General features: G+C 45.5%; 2 protein-coding genes across 2 annotated transcripts in view; one reads left to right on the top strand and one right to left on the bottom strand.

Moving 5' to 3' along the window:
• crlf1b (cytokine receptor-like factor 1b) overlaps positions 1–8,428 on the top strand; it is a 10,295-nt gene extending 1,867 nt beyond the window's left edge. Inside the window, exons 2-8 of the mRNA XM_034530424.1 lie at positions 423–701; positions 1,323–1,452; positions 1,669–1,841; positions 5,196–5,353; positions 5,844–6,012; positions 7,390–7,571; positions 8,405–8,428. Of these exons, the coding sequence (XP_034386315.1) occupies positions 423–701; positions 1,323–1,452; positions 1,669–1,841; positions 5,196–5,353; positions 5,844–6,012; positions 7,390–7,571; positions 8,405–8,428 (1,115 nt within the window). The remainder of the gene's footprint in view (positions 1–422; positions 702–1,322; positions 1,453–1,668; positions 1,842–5,195; positions 5,354–5,843; positions 6,013–7,389; positions 7,572–8,404) is intronic.
• Positions 8,429–9,322: 894 nt separating this feature from the next.
• On the bottom strand, positions 9,323–12,346 carry rex1bd (required for excision 1-B domain containing). Its single transcript, XM_034530430.1, has 5 exons — positions 12,199–12,346; positions 11,219–11,301; positions 10,829–11,033; positions 9,901–9,989; positions 9,323–9,695 (listed from the first exon to the last, which is right to left on the bottom strand). The coding sequence occupies exons 1-5, from the start codon at positions 12,199–12,201 to the stop codon at positions 9,623–9,625; spliced, it is 453 nt and encodes a 150-aa protein (XP_034386321.1). The 5' UTR covers positions 12,202–12,346; the 3' UTR covers positions 9,323–9,622.
• Positions 12,347–13,943: the final 1,597 nt, after the last annotated feature.

The following is a 13,943-nucleotide window of genomic DNA, read 5'->3' as shown; positions in this document are numbered from 1 at the left end:
ACATAGCAGAATCAAATCATGTAAAAAATAAGTGGACTTGTGCACACTGTGCACACAAAAAAACTATATTTAAAATCAATAAAATAATTAGTCAAATTAGCTCTCATCTAATGAGTTGATTAAGCATGTAGTCTATTAAAAGAGAATTAAACTAATAGAAATTATAATTGATTCATAATTTGCCTCTCATCAAAAAAATTCAAAATCCAACACAGGTTCTTTTAAATGTGGGTATTTGCAATTTTCCCAAGTTTTGTATTTTTGTCAAATTAATATCTCTGGATTTTAGACTGGGAACAAGTGATGGACATTTTGCACTGACATAATTCAATGAAAGCATGATGTGAATACAAGTAAAGGTGCGTTAAAAGAGAACGAGAGGCTCGTGTAAGATCCTGTCGGTGCCCGTTTCCACCACCCAGAAGTCGCAGTCATCTCCCCTCAGGATCCCGTCCTGCGTATCGGCTCCAGCCTGACAGCCTCGTGCACGCTGAGCCCCGAGCTGGGCCTCCACGCCGGCACGTTGTACTGGACCCTGAACGGGATGAGTCTGCCCGGCAGCACCTACAGCGTGGTGAGCCCCGACACCCTGAGCGTCACGCTCCGAAACCTCAGCGGCTCCCGGCAGCAGTCCGGAGACAACCTGGTGTGCCACGCAGCGGACGGACACGTGCTGGCCGGCTCGTGTCTCTACGTGGGCAGTAAGTGGACCCGTATGGAAACGTCCCATTGAGATGCACTTGGGCTCAGGAGGCTGGCTGTTGGGCCTTTAGTGTGTGCATAATTTAATGAGCTACAAAGACATATTCATGAGCTCAGTGTAATAAAGTCATAGTTTGTTAGACAAGCTACAACAAGTGTGCTGGATTTCTTAGTTGTCCCTTTTTGAGCACAGACACTTTTATTATGTAGTTTAATATACGAGGACACCATGTGAAATGATATGTTGTTAAGCAACACGTGTTCCTTTCTTGAGACGAAAACGCAGATGAGTTGGAAAATCTTTCAAATTCAGAAAATCTAAAAAGATTGTTTTTCGCTGTCAACTGGTGAAATAACAAAAGTGTTGATCTGTTTATCTATTTGGGGAACCTTGGTATGAAAAACTGTTTGATGTGAACCCTTTCTATTTTTAGCTCTAAATAAATAAATGCACATTTGATTAAAATCTGTTGCTTTAGCTTTCTGCTTCACACGAATGGAGAGGAAATCAGCCATATGTTGTTTTCTCTCTGGTAAATTTCAGAATAAAAGATTTTTGCTTATCGTCACTTTGTAACTATGTTTTTCATTTGTTATCCCCCCCCCCCAATCTTCTCCAGGGCCTCCAGAAAAGCCGGTCAATTTAACATGTTTGTCCCACAACACAAAGGACTTGAGCTGCAAGTGGAGCCCGGGGGGGCGCGGTGAGACCCACGTCCGAACCAAATACACCCTCAAGTACAAATTGAGGTGAGCTGACGCAGCTCGCAGGTGCTCACCTCGTCCGACACCATTCGGGTAGACCGGCGATAAATGCATTGGTGCCGCGCGTATACAGTTCACCACCTGCAAAACGCTCAGAGGCGTTACTGTCTCAACTCGTGTACTTCGTCGCTCTGCCTCTTCGGGGGGGGGGGAACAAGCGTCGTGAGTTTATTTTGATCATTGTGTTTGCTTTCTGTCCAGGTGGTACGGGCAAGAGAAGGAGTGTGAGATTTACAGCGCGGGGAAGCAGCGTTACTCCTGCTACATCCCCCGCAACCTCGCCCTCTTCACCCCCTATGAGATCTGGGTGGAGGCCGCCAACCAGCTGGGCGCCGCCACCTCGGACATCACCACCCTGGACATCCTCGATGTCGGTGGGTGAGCAAGCGTTTCCCTTTTCCCTTTTCTTCTTTCTTGTCCTTTCTTCTTCCGTTTTCTCTTTTCTTCTTTTTCTTTTGTCTGCAGGTCTCCTGCATATGGCCAACACACTTCGTTAGGGGGAGAGAGGGGGGGGGGGGGGGGGGATTTCTTTTTATGGTCCGCTCTCTCCTACCCGCCTCCGTAAGGCTGCTTCTCTCTAAAGAAACCCGTAGTGTTGTAAAAGTTAACCGCACATCCGATGCCTCTCCGTGGGAAAAGCCTTCACTGGTTTCGTAGCGATAAATGTAGGTCACGTACAATTCCTCCAGTGCTCGGGCCGCGTTGAGGCCTCCAGCTGGGCGTCCTCTCTGACCATTCATCCTGACTGCACACCGAGGAACAGTCGGAGCTGTGAGTGAGTTGGAGGAGATTGCGTTGCCATATGTATGATGCATTGCACTGCCCCAATAACAGAAACAATAAGCTGGGAGTATATTTGATCTGGCTCGGTTTCCCTCTCCCCCTTGAGCTGAATGCTGAAGAACAAATAAAGCTTGAAAAACCACGTCATCCACACACACACACACACACACACACACACACACACACACACACACGCCAGCAGTGAAAGATATCTGAGGCAGGAGGTCACAAGCAGGAAACACTTTTTACAAGTTATTTAATAAGTTCCTCTTTATCTCTCCATCCCCTTTATCGTTCCCACAGTGTTTCTCTCCTTCAAAGCCCTTGATTTGTTTGCAACCTTTTATTGCTGCGGGTAAAATGTTTGGCTAAGGGAACGGCGCGCTCAGGAAGTCCGTTCCGTCCGCCTTTTTGTTTATTATTTATTCTCTTGTTGACATAATTCCGTCAACAGATTCATGTATTTGTATTTATTTTTGCTCGCAGCTGGCAAGTATTCGGTCGATGCGTTTATGCTGGCGTTTATTGTTACAACACGTTTCAATTTGACTCCGATTCTGGTTTTCTGAACACATCCTCGAAGTTTGTGTGAGAAAGTCGGTTTGCACTCCTTTTACAACATTGGTACATTTATCTGTATGAAAGGCCATATGACAAAATATATCTACTTTCTCTACTGACGCACACAACTTTAAGTAGCTGCAACCTCAGATCTTTAGGTGCGAGGGTAAAGAGCTGACCCCTGGTCCACGGCCAGGACCGAATCCACATTGCTGGTTCTGGTTCTGAGGTTCCACAGTTGGTCCGAGCCTCTTTTCCAGCACCCTGAAATGAACTTTCCCGGAGAGGCTGTAATGGGAACCACCACCTTGATCTGCCACTCCACATGCACTGTCCCGGACCTCCACGTGACACCTCGGGGTGAATTTCATCCTGGCCGCCATGGTAAATGTTGACTACCTACAAGGATGTGAATGATGGGTCTTCAAACTCTTCCTCCTCCATGGAGGACATGTTGGTCAGGTTCAAAAGGTCCTCTACAGCCACCAATGAGCTGACCACAACTACTAGCAGACGCTTCCACAATGGAGGTTTTGAACATGGCCCACTCTGATCCCAGGTTCCAGCATCCTCTGGGAAGCTCAACCTCACTACACATTGGGATTACTAGGTCTGTCCGGCAACCTAACCTCTAGGCTACCACGTGAGCATCCCCACATCCAGCAACCTACCCCGTAGGCTACCTTGTGAGCATCCCCACATCCGGCAACCTACCCCGTAGGCTACCTCGTGAGCATCCCCACATCCAGCAACCTACCCCGTAGGCTACCTTGTGAGCATCCCCACATCCGGCAATCTACCCCGTAGGCTACCTCGTGAGCATCCCCACATCCAGCAACCTACCCCGTAGGCTACCTCGTGAGCATCCCCACATCCGGCAACCTACCCCGTAGGCTACCTCGTGAGCATCCCCACATCCAGCAACCTACCCCGTAGGCTACCTCGTGAGCATCCCCACATCCAGCAACCTACCCCGTAGGCTACCTCGTGAGCATCCACACATCCGGCAACCTACCCCGTAAGCTACCTCGTGAGCATCCCCACGTCTGGCAACCTACCCCGTAGGCTACCACGTGAGCATCCCCACGTCCAGCAACCTACCCCGTAGGCTACCACGTGAGCATCCCCACGTCCAGCAACCTACCCCGTAGGCTACCACGTGAGCATCCCCACGTCCAGCAACCTACCCCGTAGGCTACCACGTGAGCATCCCCACGTCCAGCAACCTACCCCGTAAGCTACCACGTGAGCATCCCCACGTCCAGCAACCTACCCCGTAAGCTACCACGTGAGCATCCCCACGTCCAGCAACCTACCCTGTAGGCTACCTCGTGAGCATCCCCACGTCCAGCAACCTACGCCGTAGGCTACCTCGTGAGCATCCCCACATCTGGCAACCTACCCCGTAGGCTACCTCGTGAGCATCCCCACGTCCAGCAACCTACCCCGTAGGTTACCTCGTGAGCATCCCCACATCTGGCAACCTACCCCGTAGGCTACCTCGTGAGCATCCCCACATCTGGCAACCTACCCCGTAGGTTACCTCGTGAGCATCCCCACATCTGGCAACCTACCCCGTAGACTACCTCGTGAGCATCCCCACGTCCAGCAACCTACCCCGTAGGCTACCTCGTGAGCATCCCCACGTCCAGCAACCTACCCCGTAGGCTACCTCGTGAGCATCCCCACATCCGGCAACCTACCCCGTCCTTGAGCCCAGCCCCTCTCCAGGAGTTTGGTTCCAGAACAAGGGCTGTGCGTGGAGGTTTGCCCAACTATATTTAGTTGCTGCCGCTTCATCTCCCACACCAGCTCCAGGTCCCTCTCCGCCATAGTGGTGACATTCCACGTACATGGAGCCAGTCTGCTATGCCAGGGGTCAGTAGGCCCATGTGTTTGGTGAAGAAACCTTCAGGAGAGCATCAATTGAAACTTTTTTGTTCATTGAATAATACTCAATTGTATGAGAGTGACAGTTTACCTCAAAGTAAAAAGTACCAGTTTGACTTGCATTACATGTAAATATGGTCTTTTTCATAAATTCCTGATAGATTTACTAATTTACTTTATTTGTTTTTCAGTCAGTTAGAGAGAAGATTTAAAGAATATAATAGGGAAAAACAAGAATTAAGACAAGAGGAATATCATTTAAGGAAATGTGGACCAAAAAACCTTTTGATTTGTCAGGAAATGAGACGGCATTAAACTTGTATTTGAGACAGGAGGCAGTTTGCTGCCTCAGCACTGATAATCATAAAGAATGATGAGGTATCATGTGTAGCACAACCTCCACTGCGTTGTTTCATCTCTCTAAAGGTCATTCATCTTGTATCCTTACTGCACATCTGCTGTTACACTTCTAACACGTCTCCTCATTCGTGCAGTGACCACTGACCCTCCTGCCAACGTGCAGGTGAGTCGTGTCGGCGACCTTGAGGACCAGCTGACGGTCCGCTGGGCCAGCCCCCCCGAGCTCAAGGACATCCTGTTTCAGGCCAAATACCAGATCCGCTACCGGCTGGAGGACAGCACTGAATGGAAGGTGGTCCACACACACAAACCTGCAGCCTGCGCACACTCCGCCTATCGCTATGACGCCTCTGAGGCAGCTGTGGGAATATTTGAGGCACAGCATCGACTGATCCATTAAAACGATGAACATAAACGTTGCTCCCGCTGCATCTCTCGGCTCCTGCATGTGGCTTTCATTACAAAGTAAATAACACTTCAAATAACACAGCGACTGCTGCTCGATTCTTTGCTGGTACATTTCGAACGCCGGCTTTCATCCAGATGTTCAGTCGCGAAGCATCAAGAAACTGGTATCCTTTAAAAATTGCGTCTTTGATATCTTCTGTCAACAGCTCCTTTTCTATATTTTAAATGAAACAAGAAAATATCCCTTTCAACCCCGCTATAGGCAGATGGAGAAGAAAAAAAAGATGAAGAAAAGATGAAGAAGATATCTGGATTTCTACTCGTCTACCACTGTTTTTATTACATCCTCTCTTTCATATTGTTCCCTCGCACAGGTGGTGGATGATGTGGGAAACCAGACGTCATGTCGGCTCGCAGGCCTCCGGCCCGGTATCGTCTATTTTGTCCAGGTGAGGTGCAATCCAGTGGGCATCTACGGCTCCAGGAAGCCCGGCATCTGGAGCGACTGGAGCCACCCGGCTGCCGCCTCCACGCCCAGCAATGGTGAGTACATTGCAGAGAATTCTTTTACACACAAGACTGAATGAACAAAAGAGATCTCTGTGTTCTCTAGACACTCAAAACAAAATCCACCGGCGTCTTTAAATGGCTTTCAAATGCTTCCCAAACGTCTGTGATGCCCATAAATCTTCACCATTCCGTTCCTTTTCTAATAATCAACCTTTCATTGCCAATTAAAGCCAGAAAAAAAACAATGTCCTTATCCCCGATTCAACATCCTGAATAAGCAGATCCAAACCGCATGTGACTCAGGAGAAAGCAAACATCAATAGGCTCGATACCGTGATAGAAATCTCCCAGCAGAGGATTAGAGGGAAGTGCAAAGAGCCGGGGGGAACATTCGAATAGATTTTTGTCGTCTGGTTCAAAGATTGATCAAGTTAAAAAGCTGCTTGTCTGTCCGCGGCACACACAGGGCCTATAAAGCCTGAGTGGAAGCAGGTTTTGGGGGCAGGAGGAGCAGATAATGAGTTGCATAGGTCGTGCGGTATTTACTCCCAAAAGGGAGGAAGTCGTTATCGGGCTCTGTTGTTTGCCACAAAGAATTGATCGTAGCAGACCTCCGACTTTCAGTAGCCTTTCCTCCCCAGAACTAGAAGTACGGCGGATCACCTCCACGGCGTTACGCGGGGAAACTATTGTCGTTTTATGAAATCAAGCAACATGAATCATAATAAATGTTCACCGCGCAACTGTCAATGTTTCTTCATTAGATTTATTTTTGATACTATGCCAGAGCATTATCTTCGGCTTTGAGACGGATATTAGAAAAAGTGTCATTTCTATCCTACTAAATAACCGTTGAACATTGAATTAGTTATCCATTATCTTTTTCTTCCCCCATGTACCTCACAGCACCCTAGTCAGGACTCCACCGAGGGACACGGTCATGAGCCTTGCCCATGTCCACAGATGGGCAAGCTCCCATGACCCCTCACCTGCGAGGGTAAAGAGCTGGTCCACTGTCCCGGGACGGAAACCGGTGGTCATAAACCAAATCTGACAAAATGGCAAATTTGCGCCAAAAGTGATCACTATTCATCCCGGGGTGGGGGGGGTAATGTCTGCAGAATGTCTTGGCGATCCAGCCTGTGTAGCTGTTTTAGTCCGGACCGGGTCTGTCCGGACTAACCGCCTGACAGACCCTCTTTCAACCGCTATTGAAAGAGGGCCAACACCAGTCACATTCATGCTGACACATTAGGCAGCTGGCGCATAATCTATACACCACCTTGCACTTACGTCCTCACTGTAACCTTGACGCCGTCCTCCCATCCTCCCTCCTCACTACCTCTTCCTCTCTCTCCCCCCCCCCCCCCCCCCCACACACACACACACACACACACCTCCCTCTCCCAGAGAGGCTGCAGAGCGGCTCCTGCGATCCGAAGCCCGGTGAGCAGAACTCCACCCTGCGACGGGAACTCAAGCAGTTCTTCGGCTGGGTCCGCAAGCACGCGTCCGGCTGCAGCGGCATGTCAATCAAACTGTACGACCAGTGGAGGGTGTGGCTGCAGAAATCGCACAGAACGCGCAACCAGGTAGGTAAGCAGAATATCCCCCTCTCTTTCTTTTCATTATCTCTGCTGAGCTTACACACACACACACACACACACACACACACACACACAGCCACTGCTGCATTGAAGTACTGAACAGAATTTCTGACTCCTGTTTCGACCGATTCCTCTTGAACTGGCTCTGGGAGGTTTCAGCCCGTATACTTTATGATCGGGTCAAATGTGCCGTTTTGACTTCCCCGGCCCAGCAGCATTATTTTAACGACGGAGGCTTGATCTCAAGCGGAGGACCACAACAAAGAGAAATGCGCACGTAGATGCAATTAGCGGTGTTCCCTTTGTTTCGTCTTGGCGAAAGGAGCCCCCCCCCCCTTTTCACAAACATAGCTGGGGCCAAATGGCACGCAGAGGCCTCCTCGGCATCTCCTCTGCGTTCATGTGACTTCGCGAGGAGTTCAGAGGCTTCAGCCACATCCTCTGCCTGCGAGGTCCTTGAACTCACAGAAACCATCGCTCTACCTGACTCAATTAGCTCAGCGGTCTCGAGTATTTCCGTGCCCCCCCACCCCCCCCCCCCCCTCCCCCCTCCCCCGTCGCCTGAATAATGTCTCTGTTCACGCACAGTGACAGGTTCCCATTGATTACCTTGAGAGAAAGGTGGAATGAGAAAGAGATGATGCGATGAGAGAAGAGAAGAGGGAGAAAAAGAAAAAGAGAGGGAGAAGTGGCAGCCAGACGGAGCGATTATCGTGACGATTGTAAACGACTTTTCTCTCTCTCTCCCCCCCCCCCCCCCCCCCCCCCCCCCCCATTGAATTATCCCGGTATGAACCATCTGCTTTTTGTCTTTTCAGATTCTGCAAGACGATAATTTATAGCAGCGCCGCTCGCCGGTGTTTAATTCAAGCACAGCGTCAAGAAACACTGACAGATAACGGGCCCCGAGGGTCCCAGCTGTGTGAGAGGTCCAACCCCCCCCCCCCCCCCCCCCCCTCCTCCCCTCCTCCCCGCCTGAGGGACACTGCAGTGTTGGGTCATACAGCCTTAACTTGAGTTTAAAGGGCCCAAGTGGAAGATAACTGAAGAGAGACCTGCACAAACAAATGTTAATAAGGCCCTCAGTAACTGCACTTTTATTGTGGAAAAAAAGTTATCGTCACAGTTTAGACCGCTAATTTTATGCAAGATAATCAACTGATATATGATACTAAAGCATTACTGCACAGCAACTATTTTTTAAACAACATTTTTGGGAACAAAATGTTCAAAACAACTCAAAGTATTTTTGTAAACCAGGTTTTTTACTGGCAAAATCTGAATCTGTGAGGTTTACACTCTTATTATAGGATAGTTTGACTCTCCAGCTTTTACTGTTGGAAATATGACTTCAGGAGTAGAGCTGCCATTAAACAATCATTTCCTTCGATAATTTGCTGATGAATCTCAAATATACCAGTCACAGTTTCTAAAGGCCAATCTTTATATATATATTGTCTGTCAAATTACAAAGAGGTTTAATTTCACTGAAACAGTGAATATTTGCTATTAGGAAATGATTTCAATGGCTGGCAATTCACATGTTTGTTCAATCGGTAAAATGCAAACTGTCCCGTGTCTTAGTAAAACATTTTGAAGACATTTTCATACTGTTTATATTTTTACGACTGCATATAGTAATGTTTTTTTGTTTAAGTTATATTCTTTTACTGCACCAAAAGGTGCCTTTGAGAAATACTCTGTAATGTATAAAAACAGTAAATAAAAAAAAAAGGTCAAACTTCTCTTTGTTTATTTTTTAAAAACACAAATCATCACATAAACAAAAGGTACCTCTAGAGTATTTACATTTCTTTCTTCTTTGATTTTTGTTTTGCCGAGGTATGCATTAACAAGAACACGTGACTGCAAATAGAAACACACAGAGCCAGAATGTGAAACGTCTCCTGGGTGGAGTGAGACTGCTGCAGCGAGCAGGGCGGAGCCAGAGAGGGATCGATGAGCGCAGCCGAGGAGTCAAAGATGGAAGTTTGCAGCAGAGCCGATCCGCTGCTCTGCCTCCTGGGAGCCGCCTGTCAATCAAACTCCTCGGAGTCATACTTAAAGTCCTGCATGATTTCACTCAGGGCCTCTTTGTTCCTGATGATCCTGCAAAACACACCGGTTGTCACGTTACAAACATTTGTAGAGCATCTTTTGACAGTTTCTTTTACAACCAAAGGGATAGTCCGTTAAAAGTATACGAGGAAACGTGGAAGTCCTCCAGAGCTGACAGCAGTTTGATGGTGAGTGAGTGGCCGGGTCAGCGGAGAGCGAAGGCAGTAAACGGAAGGCTGGTAATAGCTGCTCTTACTCTTGCTTGATCTCCTGGATCTGTTCTTGACAGCCCTCGTCCTCCGGGTGATCCTGGGCCCGCTGCCTGGCCAGCTGCAGCTCGGCTGTCTGTTGAGGAGGCACATCAGATACGATTTATGTAAACCATTCGTCAGTGGAGGAATGAGGGGAGACGGGGAGCTTTATGACATAGCTGGCAGAAAGGCGGTGGAGTTGATATTATGGAAAGGAGGAGGAGTGTAAACCTTCACACAACCTCTGAACGCCAGATGTACGAGATGTGGACCGAGGCGTACTATTTTAACGCCGACCTCAAGCTGTCTGTCCAATCACGACGAGCATCGCAGACAAGAATCTCGTGCCACCGACTTGAAACAGAAATCCCAAAAATCAGAAGCCTCGTACATTATTCTTCCGTGTACTGTCGACATTTTATGACTCGAGCTGCCAACGTGATGAGAGTCACTGAATCCTTAACATGACTGTTGAAACCACTTGGAAGCAAGAGGGAGCTTATGAAACGCTTTGCACAAGAAGTCTGCCTCCTTGTGGTGAGACGGTGGGATTGCATCACAGATTAAACATTAAAAAAGTGTGATCTTGTCGTAGAATATTTACATTATGTGATCATTATTTATTATCATATCTCATTGTGGCTCAATGCATGATGTCAAAAATGTTTTTATAATTGCCAATAGCTGATGTCAATGACCCTTATGAAGTCACAACGAGTGGGTCTTTATAAATACATATAGCCATGTAAACATTTTTTAAAAAACACTTAAAATGGAATAATCCCAGAACACCTGAAGGATCCAAAGAGAACCTTGTATAACCACAATACCCAGCCTCACTTCTCCTCCCATTGCCTTCAGTTAATTATTAAAAGGTTGAAACATCATTTGTTGTGGCAGGTTAAGGGGATGTTTGAAACGGTTTTTACATACCAGCTCTAGTTTCTGCTTCTCTTTGCTCTGCAGCTTGTCAATGTGCTCAGAGAGGGCCGGCCTGTCAAAGTCGTGGTGCAGCTTCCCTTTGATCTCCAGCATTTCCGTGGACATGCCGCAGAAGGCCTGCGTTATCTCATGGACCAGCTGCCTGTAGTGGTCAAAGTCATAATGGGGCCCCGTCCTCAAGTAGGCCTCGTGTCCTCTGGAAGGCAGTAAACAACACCCATAAAAAATAAAAAAATAAAACACACACAAGCAGAGATGAATGAGGCACACAATTTAGATTTATATGTTTACATGCCCGAAATCAAGGAGCGTGATCCCTGGAGACCTATGCAGAGACATAACAACAGTCAGTGAGGCGGGTCAGACGAGATACAAACTTACTCTTCAAAGAGTTGATACGTCTCCACCCGCTCAGACTGAAGGTGATAAAACCTCAGGATCAGAGCTTTAAAGTCTGTGGGGACCTACAGGGAGGAAAAGGGGAAAGTTAACACATAACATGCAGAGAGAATTAACAGCAGAGGCGTTCAGTCACATGACTTGGTCTCGACACAGACTCGAGTCACAATTGACGACTTTAGACTTGACAAAAATCAATGGAGAGTTGCAACTCGACGTGGTCTTTAACACCAACGGCATGTGACTTCATGTCTCCTTGAGCCCTTTAAAATAAAAAAAAGTAAGTAATTTAAAAAGTGTGCCACAAATCAATTTAATTCCTGAAGCACTAAACGTTAACGCTATTCCTTTCCAGCAAGTCGACACTCTATTCCCCACATCCATTCAGTTTAAACTAGTCCGATAGTATATATAAAAATGTACTGTATTATTAATCTGTTGTTAAATATGCATTACCTTCAGTGAAGAGTTGTTTAGGACTCAAAACTCAAAGTTTAGGACTTGGGACTTGAAGCCTAATTTTGACTGGCAAAACAATGAACTGGTCCCCCCTCTATTATTCCATCTAAGCTATTATTATTATTATTATTATTATTATTACTACTGTCTTAACGAATCTAGTTAAACTAATCACTTAGTTAAATCTTTATTTTTAAAAAAATTATCCACATTATTATGAACTAATTATATATATAACACACTTATTTTCCAGTTAGTGCTCTCATAAACTGCGATATTTTTTTTATTACATGTTATTCTAAATTCTTAAGATTATTTATATAACTTTAAATAATGTTAAGATACTAGATGTGATTGATTGGTGCTTGTCACACGGGGCTTTAGCTTCAATAAAGTTAAAAGTGCGTTAGCCTCCATTAGCTTCGGTTAGCTTAGCACATGTGGAAGTCTTAGTTTCGAGCCTCTCAGACATTTAACAGAAGTATGAAATGACAGATACTCACCATGGTAACCTGCCAGGAAATACTGTCGCCAAGAGTCCACGGTGTATCACAGTGACATGTTTATAAGTAATAAATACGGGACGTTGTTTTACTTCTATGTGTGAATCAGCATCCTGTCTACAATGCCACCCGGAAATGACGACACTGCGTAGCGTAGATCGTTTCAATTTTCAAAATAAAGGTTCTTGAACAACAACAGACTTTCACAGTTCCTTATGGAGCCGCTATCGACAAGATATAAAACTCTCTCGTTTAAAAAAAATATATAATACATTATTACTCTTTGTTCAAATTAGATTTTTACTGTTGGATTTAGTTCCTTATTTGTATTTACACCTTCCTCTGTGAAGTGATGCTGCACCTTAATCTCTTCCTGCAGCTTGGACCGTTTTCATCCATTAAAGCCAAAGCAGTCATAACAGAAACTGTATTCACAAAGTAAAGAGTGTAGGGTCCTAATAAAACAAATATACACAATACTTCAATATGATCATAGATTCAAAGCTCATTACTGTATAACTTTGCAAGCATGAAGCTCCTGAAAATGTTATTTACATTTTCTTCTCCCACAAAAATTATAAGGAGGAGGTAAAGGTCGAAACAAGTTCGCATATTTATTCCATGAAGTCAAATAGCAGCGAATACATTGTATTTTTTATAAGTAATGACATATCAGGTATAGACTACACGCATATGGAAGTTCAAAAACTACAGACGATTTATTTATCATTACATCCATAACAAAGTTTAAACTACAATGTGTTGCTTTAGGACCGGGATATCCCAAAAATTACAACATGTCTAAGAAAAAAAAAAAAGCATCAAGACAAAAACATGAATCAATTACATTATGTTAATCCAAATATATTCATATCAGAATGAAAACAAAGGATAGATACATGCATTAATATAAGATTACTTATACGCATATATACAAAGAAGCAATACAAATAATAATAACTGATGTGAGGTTTATATGTGTGTGTATGTGTGTGTGTGTGTGTGTGTGTGTGTGTGTGTGTGTGTGTGTGTGTGTGTGTGTTGTGTTGTGTTGTGTGTAACTGTCGCCTTTAAATAAGGATGGATTTTTTATTTATTACAGAATGGACAACAACAATCTCACCACAAGATAATTGTTTCTGGAGCTTTCTTTTTTTCAAACAACATGGAGGTCCTTTCAATTGACCAGATTTAGTTTTTAGTTGAACATCTACAACCTGATGACAAAGCATGCACTGGGACAGCTACTAATGTACCTTTTTCTGATTTTATTTTTTTATTTTGAAAGGGGGTCAAGCGGACTGACTGCCACTAACCAATCACATGTTTCTGTAGTCTACACAATGGGAACAAGCGTATGCTTTTATATTCAATTACACAGTCTGTATTGTAAAAATAAATAATAAATAAAAGGATTAACAATAAGACATGAAGTAGTGTTTTATAAGCACAACATTTGGGCAAAAATATTCACACAAATCCTTCCTGCATGCAGCAAAGACTACCTGTTGCTTTTTTAAAAAATGTTTATCTTGTAGCCCCATCACCCATAATTACAGACCATCCACTCATGGGGGGATGGGAGGGGAGGGGGGGGGGTATCTGGGCCTATAGTCTGTTTTCCTTTTTAATCGATTAGAACACGTTATTCCAGTTACTCCCGTGCAGACGCGGGCACTCCTACGCCTTCAGTCTCCCTCGGCCGTTCATTGGTCCATTCAGCATCTTCAGCACCACGCAGGCTG

This window comes from Cyclopterus lumpus, chromosome 4, assembly GCF_009769545.1.
Source record: "Cyclopterus lumpus isolate fCycLum1 chromosome 4, fCycLum1.pri, whole genome shotgun sequence".
Lineage (NCBI taxonomy): Eukaryota > Metazoa > Chordata > Actinopteri > Perciformes > Cyclopteridae > Cyclopterus > Cyclopterus lumpus.
This window is presented reverse-complemented; position numbering and strand designations above follow the sequence as displayed.

Coding starts and splice junctions, on each gene's coding strand:
- rex1bd (XM_034530430.1), bottom strand. Junction 11,034..11,218: donor ACGTATCAACTCTTTGAAGA/GTAAGTTTGTAT, acceptor ACTGCCTTCCAG/AGGACACGAGGCCTACTTGA. Junction 9,696..9,900: donor ATCCAGGAGATCAAGCAAGA/GTAAGAGCAGCT, acceptor TGTGTTTTGCAG/GATCATCAGGAACAAAGAGG.